Source organism: Arachis duranensis, chromosome 3 (genome assembly GCF_000817695.3).
Source record: "Arachis duranensis cultivar V14167 chromosome 3, aradu.V14167.gnm2.J7QH, whole genome shotgun sequence".
NCBI classification, from domain to species: domain Eukaryota; kingdom Viridiplantae; phylum Streptophyta; class Magnoliopsida; order Fabales; family Fabaceae; genus Arachis; species Arachis duranensis.
The window spans coordinates 114,875,271-114,889,239 of NC_029774.3; the positions used below are offsets into that span (position 1 = coordinate 114,875,271).

At 32.5% G+C, this 13,969-nt stretch overlaps 1 protein-coding gene across 1 annotated transcript; it reads left to right on the top strand.

Annotated features, from left to right (window-relative positions):
* Nucleotides 1-5,411: 5,411 nt before the first annotated feature.
* LOC107480327 (neutral/alkaline invertase 3, chloroplastic) lies at nt 5,412-9,658 on the top strand. Its single transcript, XM_016100456.3, has 7 exons — nt 5,412-5,572; nt 6,223-6,963; nt 7,217-7,382; nt 7,485-7,696; nt 8,375-8,868; nt 8,965-9,013; nt 9,131-9,658. The coding sequence occupies exons 2-7, from the start codon at nt 6,268-6,270 to the stop codon at nt 9,446-9,448; spliced, it is 1,935 nt and encodes a 644-aa protein (XP_015955942.1). The 5' UTR covers nt 5,412-5,572; nt 6,223-6,267; the 3' UTR covers nt 9,449-9,658.
* The last annotated feature ends 4,311 nt before the right edge of the window (nt 9,659-13,969 follow it).

Sequence of the window (13,969 nt, forward strand, 5' to 3'; positions counted from 1 at the left end):
CGAATTTCTCGTCTTGGATGAAAAATACCAGGCACAGCTACCGCATAGCTAATCATCTGTCGGTTCCCACTTGTGTCGGAATAGGATCTCTCAATCCTTTTGCACACTGTCACTGCGCCCAACAGTCGTGAGTTTAAAGCTCGTCATAGTCATCCCGTCCCAGATCCTACTCGGAATACCACAGACAGGGTTTAGACTTTCCGAATCTCAGGAATGCTGCCAATTGTTTCTAGCCTATACCACGAAGGTTCTAACCATGCGGATTCGGTCCGTGGATCAGAGACCCAAGAGATTATACTCAGTTGTCATCCAATGACTACGTTGAACATCATGTAGACCACTTGTGGTTGTCAGGCACGCGGATCTTGGCTAAGCGAGTAATGAAGATAGTGGGTGATTGTCATGGGTCACCCCCTTCATTCTGACTAAACTGAATTAAGTACGAGAGTATATCTTGGAGAAGAAGTAGGCATGAATTGAAAGAGAAACAATAATACTTGCATTAATTCATGAAGAATAGCAGAGCTCTTCACCTTAATCTGAGGTGTATAAACTCCACCGTAGAAAATACATAAGAGAAGAAGGTCTAGGCATGGCCAAATGGCAAGCCTCCCAAGTGGCATAAGATAATTCTCAAAAGCTGGTAGCCCTGAATACAATAGTAAAAAGTGCTATGTATACTAAACTAGTTACTAGGGTTTACAAAAAATGAGTAACTAAATACAGATAGTGCAGAAATCCACTTCCGGGGCCCACTTGGTGTATGCTTGGGCTGAACTTTGAAGCTTTCACGTGCATAGGCCATTCTTGGAGTTAAATGCCAACTTGGATGCCAGTTTGGGCATTTAACTCCAGTTCTGGTACCAGTTCCGGTGTTTTACGCTAGAAAAGGGTCTCTGGTGGGCATTTGGAAGCCAGTTTGGGCCATCAAATCTCGGGAAAAGTAAGAACTATTATGCATTGCTAGAAATTCCAAGATGTCTACTTTCCAATGCAATTGAGAGCGCACCAATTAGGCTTCTGTAGCTCCAGAAAATCTACTTCGAGTGTAGGAGGGTCAGAATCCAATAGCATCTGCAGTCCTTTCTCAGCCTCTGAATCAGATTTTTGCTCAGGTCCCTCAATTTTAGCCAAAAAATACCTGAAATCACAGAAAAATATACAAACTTATAGTAAAGTCCAGAAATGTGATTTTTACATAAAAACTAATAAAACTATATTAAAAAGGTAACTAAAACATACTAAAAACTACCTAAAAATAATACCAAAAAGCGTATAAATTATCCGCTCATCAACGACCCACGACCCGCAATAAAAACAATGAATTCATTATGTTGTTTATACCATTCAATAAATCATTTAACTAATTACTAATCCACTACAACCTTTTTAATTAATAGTTTAATACACTACAACTTCTGACCACCTCCTAATAGCTTTTCAGCTTTTGTCTCCCACAAGTCTGACCCCATCTGTTAAACCATATGTGGAACAAGCATGTTGGAGTCATCGGACAACAAATAGTTATGCAACACGTGTTTTCTACATGTGTATAACTATATGTGTTTCTATACTGTAGCAAAACCCTGTTAATATGTTAGTACATAGAGCTAGTGTAGTGTGTAGGATTTTTTATTTAAATAAATAAAATAAATGTAATAATTACCAAAATAAATAATTATAAAATTAATTACCGATTTACATTCTCCTACCTTATCTCGTTTATACTGTAAACGAGATGACACTCCATGTATCTCGTTTACAGTGTAAACAAGATAAGACACGTCAGCATGATACGTGTATATCTCATTTACACTATAAACGATATACATGCATGCCTATCTTGTTCACACTGTAAATAAGATAAGGCCTATTTGCGCCTATAAGAGGAAGTCATTCACAGCATCATTCCGGGCCCCAGTTTGACTTTATCAACCAATTTCTCCTATCTTTTAACCCTTTCTCACCCTATTTTAGACTCACACTGTGATGGCGCGCCAGGCGGAGAATGACGGAGACATCAACTGGCTGAACGAGATGTCGCATTATACCGAGGTGTCCGACTTTGAGGTTAGTTTTGTATTGTTTGTTTAATCTAAGTATGTGGCCATGGTTAGGATAGTTGCGAAGAAAAAGAACATAGTTTGCAGCTTTAGTAGTAGGTCTCTAGGAGGAACTTAAAGCTCTATTTCCTTGTGGAAGGTTGTTACGAAATAATTATTAGTTTCGAAATGTGTTTTTCTTGTGTTAGGTTGTTACCGTTTATAACGTTCCAGTTAGGGTTTGGTTAGTATGCAATTTGTAATCTAGAAATGTGTGTAAGTTAGAAACATAGAAATATGTTCTTAAGTAGAAGTAGATGTAATTTATAAAGAAATATTTATTTAACTGTATTTTTTTGGTATATAATAGTAAATTGACATATTTATGAAATTAGAGGAAATTGTCAGAAATAAATAAGAAATCATTTTATGGTTATTTCTTTATAAGGCTGATTTTTTTTTATTTTTCAGAGGCCTCGCCTTCTACTGCTCCGGCGAGTTAGCCATACCCTTCCTCCATCCGACGCCATCGTCCCGTATCTGGCTAAGGCTGGATTCGGCGACACGGTGCCCCTCAAGGACTTCACTTTTGACAATTCCTTGATCTCGACACTCGTGGAGCGATGGCGTCCGGAGACGCACATGTTTCATCTCCCGTGGAGTGAGGTCACTATCACCCTGCAAGACGTGGTGTACCACCTAGACCTACGCGTACACGGTAACCCCGTTGGGGAGTGCTTCGGTGACTTCGGTAGGTGGAGCAGCTGTTGGGTGCTAGGCCTCTGGTGGCAGCACAACAGGCTGCGCAGAGGAAAGAGTCCTTCACGCTCAAGCTTGTGTGGCTACGGGAGCATGTCCGCTAGATGCCCCCCAACAGATGACCTGGAGATCCTCCGACAGTACGCCAGGTGCTATATTGTGTTATTGATATGAGGATATCTGATGACTGACAAGCCCAACAACCTGGTACATCTGCGATGGCTCCCTTTTCTCCAGGACTTCGAGGAGTAAAGGGCATTTTCTTGGGACCGGCTGTGTTGGCCTAGACGTACCAGTCACTTTGTTTGGCGGTACAGCGGGGCATCACGAACATCACCGGTTTTACTTCGCTGTTGATATCCTAGATCTATCAGAAATTTTCTCAGTGGTGTCCACCAGATAGAGGGATCTACCAGTATCCTTTGGCTACGAGGTAACAAATGTTTATTTATGTATTTGATTTAAATATTGTTGTCCATTCTTATGGGATGTTACTTAATGAACTGTATATATTCTCTTGGGATGTGTCAGGTTGGTTGGATTGCAGCAGCAGAGCAGGGATCAGCATGAGGCCAAGGTCCTACATTGGAGGGTTTCGATTGACCGGTTACGATTCGATGAGGTTAGTCATTTAATAAAAGATATTATAAGCTTTGGATTATATTATATGTAGAAAACAATTCAGTTTATAAATGGTTTGTGGAATATAGTTATTGTATACCTATATTTTTCCAAGCTACATTGGGTGGCTGTCTATTATGTCTGTAACCTTTTTTTACAGTTTGCATGGAGAGTCTACTGACAATGGTCTTGAGACATGGTGGGTGCTAGACAACTGTGCGCTCCACCAACCCTCCGAACCTCCCTGAACACAACATAACAGTATTGCTTCAGCCATATCTCAAACCCACGTAATATATCATACAGAAGTACTCAAAAGCACAATTAAAGTCGAACTTACCAGTATCCGAGGTTCTGCCGAAGAGCCCTACGAAGGCTCCATTAACACCCATTGTCAGCTTGATAGCACTGCACATGGTACTTTAACCGGTCCGATTCGATAACCCGGTACTCAGCACTCCTGCGGATACTGTAGTTCTTCACACCCTGAACATTGCCTCTCAGCTTTTGAACCTGTGCCCGACCCGAAACTCTAGCCCGCCATCTATGTGGTAATCCTCTTCACCCGTGTCAGAAAACGGAGTCCTCTCATTCATGGCATCCAGATCCAGACTGTGATAGTGACTTGGCACCGTTGATAGCGTCAGAATTGGGTGAGGTGGAGGCAGCACATGGTGCACCATAGTCTGGACAGGCATCTCCGGCACAAACTCATCCTCATCGCCACCTTCGGAAGAATCACTGTTCGCACTATCCGCCACGTAATCTTCATCCGACTCCTCCTCACCCTCATCTGCCTCATCCTCTGGAATGGCGACATGAATGGGCGGTGGTGCGAGAGGTTGGTCGTCCTGTACATAGGTCGAGTGTACAGAACCACCACGACCACTATCTCCCACCTCGACGGAAAGCTCCATTACCTGTTCCGTCATGATCCTCCCATGGATATCAAACATCAGTCGGACATGCTCGTCCCCTTGAAGTCAGAATAGTTGAAACCGGAAGATTCCGTTACCCATGGGTGCCACCAACCTGTACCCTACCCTTCCAATCTCCCTCACTGTTGTACCACCGAGCTTGCTCAATATCAAACTCTTCAAATCTGACAACGTATTCACACGCTGAGTTCGAAACAATATCGGATCTTCGCACTCAAATGTCACCTTGTTATCGCCATTTCTCATATGACAATTGGGATAAACAAGCTCAACTATGTATACATTGTAACTGGCCATTGTACACTTATTTTTGTGAGAAAAACAAAACAGAAAAAATGATAGGGAATGTTTGTGAAAAATGCCAAGGGTTGCACATTCTTTTATAGTCACATCGAATTTGTCTTCTTTTATATACACGTGTCATGCTAACGTGTCTTATCTCGTTTACACTGTAAACAAGATGACAATTGAGATACATGAAATGTCATCTCGTTTACTGTATAAACAAAATAAGGTAGGAAAATTTAAATTGATAATTAATTTTATAATTATTTATTTTAATAATTATTACATTTATTTTATTTATTTAAATAAAAAATCCGTATTGTGTACCATACAAGAATACAAATAGTATTTTCAAGAAATATATTTTATTTCCCGGCCCATCTGTTGTTTCCTGATGGAGAGCACCTCTTTTTCATTTTTGGGACTTGAATTCTACATTTTTATTAACCCAGTACTGCATTAATACTGATGAGTGAATTGGGCTGGATTAAGAGGAAGGAGATCCGATTCAATCCACAACCATAAATTTAATTTCCGGATCTGATTAAACAAAAAAATTAATGAAGACTTGGAGTTTGCAAGAAATCCCCCGATCGGCATTTTTTTGTGGTGCACAAAATCCTGAATTTCTTTTAATTTATTTTTGAGGCGCAGAGGTAATGTCAGAATGTCACGTGCCATAGAGGGAAAAGTGAATACTGAATAACTTTTTGTTATTAAAAAATAAAAAAAATCACAATTCATGATATTATAATATGATAAGAAATCATTTTTCTTTAAAAAAAGGAAGAGAAGAACTGAAGAAGGGTTAACCGAGACGGGACATTATCACCTTAACTTGCGGTTTTTTATGATGATACGTCTTTTGTAATTAGAATATCTGAAGATCCAGGAGCACGAGCCACCATAGTCTCCATCGGCTCAAAGGTTAGCTCATTCAGAACAAGAGACTGCTTTCTCAATCTCGCATGTCTTTGCTTCCTACCAACGAATTATGCTTTGGACCACACTTCCACGTGTCATGCTGCTGCTTTTTTTTTTTTTTTTTTTCTTTTTCTAGTAATGAAATCTGTTTATGCGTCTTGCCATTTCCATCTCTTCATGTGTCGATATTTGAATTGATTGTGTTGTAAGATTTTGTTTAGATAATATATTATTTTTTATTTTAATGTTAAATTCCCTTTTCGCTTAATTCTGGGCAACGGTAACATCTAGTTTTTGTCCTTTTCTTTTTTTTTTGAAAAAAAATATATTTTAGCTCAGTTTCAGCTAAGATGCTTAATCGAGAAACTGTTGAGCATGCTTTTCTGTTGTGACTGTAATCTTTACTTGGTTTATGAGAAAAATTTTATGTTGATCACTCCGCTCGGTTTTTTTGCGGGGTGTTTTTGTGTGAAAAAGAATGAGTTTAAATTCCAGATATGGCTTTAAGATATAGTGTTTCTTCCATTCTCTTACAAATTGCAGTATATGATTATTTTTCGATCATTTACTAGATGGATTCGATTCTCGTTGGCATCCAATTTTGCTGAATATTCCATAAGTAGTTTCTGATGTAATTTATGTAATGAATATAGGTAGCATATTTAGTTAAGCCATTACGGTCCTTCTTTCAAAGCGATATGTCATTGGGAGCATCAAAGGCAGTTGTTCAGGTTCTGTGCAGGCCTGTGACTCAAACTGGTTATAGTGAGCACCTGGTGAACTCTTCGGATTTGACATTACATTCCACATTTCAAGTAAAATGTGTGAAGAAAAGACCCCCAAGGCATAGGCATTCGATAAGATGTTCTAGCATGCTTCTAAGTCAGTTACGAAGAACTCATCAACTTCGACCGATGGGTGTTAGTTTGGTCAATTATATGAACTATAGTGGGTCGTGGTTTCAGACATGCAAATGCCAGCAGTCAGAGAGTGCAAGTGGCATAACTGCAGGAGATGGAAATGGAGCATGGTCTGTGAATAATATTGAAACATCAAATTCAGTAAACAACTTGGCGAATGCAAAGTCTATTCTTGAGTTCCAAGATGTTCAACAACTGAAACAAGAAAAGGCTTTGACATCTAAGATTGCAAATGGAACTATCCCAGATAGCTTCTCCATTGAGGAAGAAGCATGGGATCTACTAAGGGAATCTATAGTTCATTATTGTGGCAGTCCTATAGGAACTATTGCTGCAAAGGATCCAACCAGTTCCAATGTTTTAAATTATGACCAGGTCTTCATTCGAGATTTCATTCCTTCTGGAATAGCTTTCCTATTGAAGGGAGAGCATGATATTGTTCGCAATTTTATCCTTTATACACTTCAATTGCAGGTAAAGTCATAGTAGTCTTATGATCCTGATAACTTGCCCTAGCAACATTTAATACAACCTTGTCGAATTACATTCCTAATTAGATTTTGCTGAAGTGGAAGTACAGTGATTCCACTTTGTGAATTGTCTTGATTTGGCTAAAAACATTTTCCCCCTCTTTAGATCATTAATTGCATATAATTGACCCAGTGAGAACCACAGAATCTTAGCTGTCTTATTTCTTATATGCTGAATTCATTTATCTAAATTTCAGAGCTGGGAGAAAACAATGGATTGTCATAGTCCTGGACAAGGTTTGATGCCTGCTAGTTTTAAGGTTAGGACTGTTCCTCTAGATGGTGATGATTCTGCAACAGAAGAGGTTTTGGATCCTGACTTTGGTGAGGCAGCAATTGGCCGTGTCGCTCCAGTTGACTCCGGTAAAATAACTGTTCAGTTCAGTAAACTCTGTTTTAAATGGCAGAAGAAACTTAATATAACATTCCTTAGATTTCTGAACTTATTTCTTATGTGATCTTTAGGATTGTGGTGGATTATTTTATTACGAGCTTATGGAAAATGCTCCGGTGATCTGTCTGTTCAGGAGAGGATTGATGTGCAAACAGGAATTAAGATGATTTTGAGATTGTGCCTTGCTGATGGTTTTGACATGTTTCCAACGCTATTAGTAACTGATGGTTCTTGCATGATAGATCGGAGAATGGGAATTCACGGGCATCCTTTGGAGATTCAGGTACAGAGAATTTCCTGTCTTTCTTCAATTATAAGTTTTAATTAATTGGTACTTATTTAAAGATAAAAAAAGAAAACTTTATGCTTATTCATGGTTGTGCATTTCCTTATAGAGCAAAAATGATGTTTTTATATGTGCTATTTGGCATGAAGAAGAAACAGATTATCTTGTGCAAGATTTATGAACAACATTCCTATCCCTTATTCTAATTAGAATGAGCTTTATCTTCTTTCATAGTAAGGTGTTGATGATGTTAGTTTATAATTGTTGCTAACTATTATTATGTGTAAGTGGTTGATATTAATATCATCCCATGCTAACAGGTGAAACTTCAAATTGTTTCTGCCACAGTTGGCAAAAGTAAAGAATTTTAACTTTATCTGTAAGTTTCGATTTTGGAATCCATTTAACTTTTAAAATCCCTATCATTGTAATAAACTAATTTCTATGACTAGCTTTGAGAATCAATTTTCATCTCCTGGGAAGGAGAAAACCTCATAATGTAGAATGTATTAATCATAGGAAAATATTGAATTTTATGTATTCTAAATTAGTTTCTTATTTTATTATGAGAAGTATCTTGTATTAAATGTTTGCAACAAAGATTAAATAGTGATTAAGTGAGCTTCTCCAATGCGTATTCCATTGCGTTTATTGTTTCTTCATTTTTTTCCCTAGGCACTATTTTATTCTGCCTTACTTTGTGCTCGGGAGATGCTTACTCCGGAAGACGGATCAGCAGATCTTATACGAGCATTGAACAATCGTCTAGTAGCTCTTTCATTTCATATTAGAGAATATTACTGGATTGATATGAAAAAGTTAAATGAGATTTATCGGTATAAGACAGAGGAGTACTCATATGATGCAGTTAACAAGTTCAACATATACCCAGACCAGATTTCTCCTTGGTTAGTAGAATGGATGCCAAACAAAGGAGGTTATCTTATTGGTAACCTGCAACCGGCTCACATGGATTTTCGATTTTTTTCACTTGGAAACTTGTGGTCCGTTGTAAACAGCTTGGCCACCATGGAGCAATCACATGCAATATTGGACCTCATTGAAGCCAAATGGTCGGATTTGGTAGCAGAGATGCCATTCAAGATCTGTTACCCTGCTCTTGAAGGTCAGGAGTGGCAGATAATCACAGGCAGCGATCCTAAGAACACGTATTATATCTTTTCTATGGTGCTTTTCCGATGTCTGGTTTATCGAAATGTTCATCAAATGATTTTATTGTGCCATTCTATTTTTTTTTTTTACAGGCCTTGGTCCTACCATAATGCAGGCTCCTGGCCAACATTGCTATGGCAGGTTAGCTATATTGGCCAAGTCACTCATGACAAACAATAATTTTATTAGTTAGTGATAAATTACACTGTTTGAGTTTTATGAAGGTTTGAGGATTTTGTTTAATCACTATTATTGCAGCTCACTGTTGCATGCATAAAGATGAATAGACCTCACATTGCTGCAAAAGCTGTTGAAATTGCTGAGAGAAGAATATCCAGAGACAAGTGGCCGGAATACTATGACACAAAGAGATCTCGGTTCATTGGAAAGCAATCGCGACTGTTTCAGACTTGGTCGATTGCAGGATATCTCGTGGCGAAGCTGCTGCTGACTGACCCGAGCAAAGCAAATATACTGATTACCGAAGAGGACTCTGAACTTGTGAATGCCTTGATTACTGCAAATCCCAGAGGGAAGCGTGGTCGGAAGAATTTGAAGCAGACCTACATTGTATGAAACCTTGAATTGCCATTCACTTTGTTCCTTTGGGTGGGTGGTATAAGCTTCAGAGTCCATTTTTGTTCTTGTAATCCAATCCATTCATCAGATTTGTAGCATGTTATTCTAGAAACATTAGAGATGTGAAAAATATATAGTAATGATGAACCTGTGATATAGTATAGTAGTATGTACATGGATATGTAATTGTGTAGAAGATATTAATAACTTTGGGATTGTAAGTATCATACAAAAAGATGTAGCTAATGATAGACTGTGAGGACCTTTATGTTTTAAAAAACGTTTTCCCCCGTTTGTTTTAAAAGGGGAAAAAAATTATATCTAGCTACTATTAATTAAAATAAGTGTACAAGCATTTTGCGTTAAGCCGAAAGAAATGGATACATATCAGCATGATGCATATCATAATGTACCAGTTGGCCCATTCTTATGACTCAATAGAAGATTGAATTAGAACACTACCCGGAGAAAAATAACAGGTTAGGCTTTTCCTTTTTTTTTTCTTCGCCTTTTCAAACTAATTTTAGTTTAGGCTCTACGCACCCCGCGACCAAAAACAAATAACTATTGAAAAAATTTATTCTTCGCTCTCGAATTCAATTATTGTTATATTTTAGTCATATAACAATAATTACAAGATTTTATAGTGCCATTTAATTATCTGTCATTCTACCTGAAACTTTTCATCAGAAAATAAGTGAGTCAAACATTTTTAACAGATTCAATGATATAAAAATAAATGTCTATATAATTTTTTAATGTTTATAGTGGTTGTGGTGGTCTTAAAATTAAATTCTAATTTAAACATGAGTAAAATATTATTTTTATTGTCAATATTTTGGATACGTCTTAAAGTTGTTCTTAACGTTTAAATTGTTTTATTTAAGTTTTTAATATTTTAAAATCATCTTATAATGTCGTCATCTTGTTAATAATCTGTTAATAGAATTGATGATGAGATAAAATTGAGACAATTTTGATATGTAAGAAACTTAAATAAGACAAAAACGTTAGGGACAAAAACGATACATTACTCTTAAAAAATTAGCAAATCAAGTAAAATGATAGTGAATTTTAACAGAATAAATTACATTACAAATTCAAGATTTACTCGTACTTGTAAAATATTAAGAGTAAAATTAAAAAATAATTTATTTAGAATAAAAATAACGTAATTAAGAGTAATTTACGTAAACACAATTAAAAAAATAATTAAATAATTATCTACCATAATGATATTATTGAAAGATAAAATTAAAATTTATTTTAAATTTAAAATTAAAGGTATAATTTATATTTTATGGTATATGTACCATGCTCTCTTTTTTTCCAAAAGTTTATGTACTAGTCACTCTACAAATATTTATTAATGATAAAAATCTTTAAAAGTACAAAAATTAAAAAAATGACGTAAAATGAAAATAATGTGATTAAGAGTAATTTAATTAAATGTGATTAAAAAAATTGAATAACTACGACAGTTAAAAATTAATATTATTGAAAAATAATTAAAATTTATTTTAGAATTAAAAATAAAATTTATTTAAATTAAACATTAAATAAAAAAGTTCGATACACATTAAAGATAAAATAATATAATTTATACTTTATTGTATATATATCATACTTTTTATTAGGAGTTTATATGTTAGCAATTCTTATAAGTATTAGTATAACTTTTGAATTCATATATATAATGCAATTCATTTATTAAAATTCATTATCATTTTATTTGATTTGATAATTTTAATGTATCATTTTTGTTCTTAACGTTTTTGTTTTATTTAAATTTTTGACGTTTTGTTTAATCATCTCACTTTTATCCCACATTAATTCTGTTAATAAATTACCAACGACAAAACAATATTAAAATAATTTTAAAATATTAAAAATTTAAATAAAAACAATTTAAATATTATAAATAATTTTAAAACTTACCTCAAATAGTGAAAATAAAAACAATACTTTATTCTTTAACCTTTCACGGTGAATTTATGTATGAGAACAATTCATAACAATTAATGTTAGACACATTTTTTTATACCCACTTAAGGTATATGTTCTCATTTACGAAAATAGTGGTTTTGTTCATTTAATCTCGTAAGAAAAATTTAGAGGATATTAGTTTGCGAAATATTTTTTATTTTCATTTTTAAAAAATAATTTTTATTTTTAACTTTTTACAATTTAAAAAACATAATTAGTTTGCAAAAAAAATATTCATATTTAAGTATCGAAGATAATAAAAATATGTTTATTGATTCATTTTCAAAAGATATTTTTAATATTATAAAATTACAAAAATATATTTTTATTAAATAAAGAATTTTAGTTATTTAATTTTTTATTAAGTTAACAATTAGTTTTTATACAGTATCAAAATAAATTATTATCTTATTATGCTATTTTAGAAAATCTGGTATCTTGTATATATATGTAGTTGATTTTATATTTTCTATGATAATATATAATAATAAAAAATATCAATTGAAAAAATAATAAAATTGTAACCAAAATCAATTCTATTTTACTTATTTTGTTATTGTTTCTTTAGATTTATACCAAACGAAATCAATTAATTAATATTAAGAAATTATTGATGTAAATATATTTTTTTAACAAATAATTTATTAATAAAATAATAGATAAATAAATATTAAAGTTAAAAAAATTAAAATTTAAAACAAAACAAACTTTCTTGTCATTAATTTTTATTATTGATACTTTCATAATTAATTGTCGATTTAAAAAATTTTTTTATAACAAAATTATTTTTTTAAACGAGATGGTCTTATCTTTGAAAAATAAATTTTAAAAATAAAAAAATCAATAAATACATATTAATTTAAATAGTACATACTGAATATTAAATGAAATAAAAGAACTCAATAAATATATATTTAATTTTAATTAAAATTGTACTTTTTTCTTACTTATCTTATCTATGTAGTCCAAAAATGCAAAAAAAATCTAAAATAAAAAACTAAAAGAGTCAAATTAAATTAAAAAAAGTTCAAAAATAAAAAATCACCTTTTCAAGAAGATGAATGTATAAACTAAAAGTAAAAAATAAATAATCTTACAACATAACATGCAGAAGGAGGAGTTGACCCAGAATTGAAAAGGGAGAAAAAAAATGAGCGTGAAAATACATAAAACATATAAAAAAGTGTAGAAAATATTCGAACATTTATTCCAAAACTAAAAATCTCGTGTTTTACGTTAAAAATATTTTCAAAAGTTAAAACTGAAAATATTTAAAAAATAGAAATAGCATTTTTAAGTTTGTTTTATTTTTTATTTTTAAAAATAATTTTAAGTCAATCATATTTCCATATCTTATTTTTATTTTTATCAAAAATGAAAATGAAAACACCAAAAATTTTAGTATGTTAATGGTTTATTTGGAAACCTTATCAAAATTTTTTTATTAAGTTAACAATTAGTTTTTATACAGTATCAAAATAAATTACTATCTTATTATGCTATTTTTGAAAATTTGGTATCTCTTGTATATATGTAGTTAATTTTATTTTTTCTATGACAATATATAACAATAAAAAATATCAATTAAAAAAATAAAATTGTAACCAAAATTAGTTCTATTTTACTTATTTTGTTATTGATTCTTTAATAATTTATTAATAAAATAATGAATAAATAAATATTAATGTTAAAAAATAAAGTTTAAAACAAAAAGCTACCTTTCTTGTTAATATTTTTTAAGTTTTTATTTATTCTTTTAATTTTTATTATTGATACTTTTATAATTGATTATCGATTTAAAAAAATATTTTTATAACAAAATTATTTCTTTAAACGAGATTATCTCGTCTCTAAAAATATAAAAAATCAATAAATACGTATTAATTTAGATAGTACATACTCAATATTAAATGAAATAAAAGAATTCAACAAATATATATTTAATTTTAATTAGAGTTTTACTTTTTTTTACTTACCTTATCTATGTAGCCCAAAAATACAAGGAAAAAACGTCTAAAATAAAAAAGTGAAAGAGTCAAATTAAATTAAAAAAAGTTTGAAAAAAAATTACTGTTTCAAGAAAATGTCTGTATAAACTAAAAATAAATAATGGATACTCTTACAACATAACATGTTGAAGGAGGAGTTGACATTGAGAACTGAGAAGGAAGGAAAAAAAAAAGAGCGTGCAAATACATAAAACATATAAAAAAGATAGAGTATAGAAAATGTTAGAACATTTATTCCAAAACTAAATGCCGTGTTTTAAGTTTAAAATATTTTCAAAAGTTAAAACTAAAAATATTAAAAAAATAGAAATAATATTTTTAATTTTGTTCTATTTTTTGTTTTTAAAAATATTCCTATTAAAAATAATTTGAAGTCAATCATATTTTCATACCTTATTTTTATTCTCGTTAACACCCAAACTTTAGTATGTTAATGGTTTATTTGGAAACCTTAATAAGTTCATGCTTTTTTCCTTTACACCTCTATGAAAAGGAAATAAAAGTTAGTAAAATATTAATGCCA

Coding starts and splice junctions, on each gene's coding strand:
- LOC107480327 (XM_016100456.3), top strand. CDS start 6,268: ATGTCATTGGGAGCATCAAAGGCAGTTGTTCAGGTTCTGTGCAGGCCT. Junction 6,964..7,216: donor TTTATACACTTCAATTGCAG/GTAAAGTCATAG, acceptor TCTAAATTTCAG/AGCTGGGAGAAAACAATGGA. Junction 8,869..8,964: donor GGCAGCGATCCTAAGAACAC/GTATTATATCTT, acceptor TTTTTTTTACAG/GCCTTGGTCCTACCATAATG.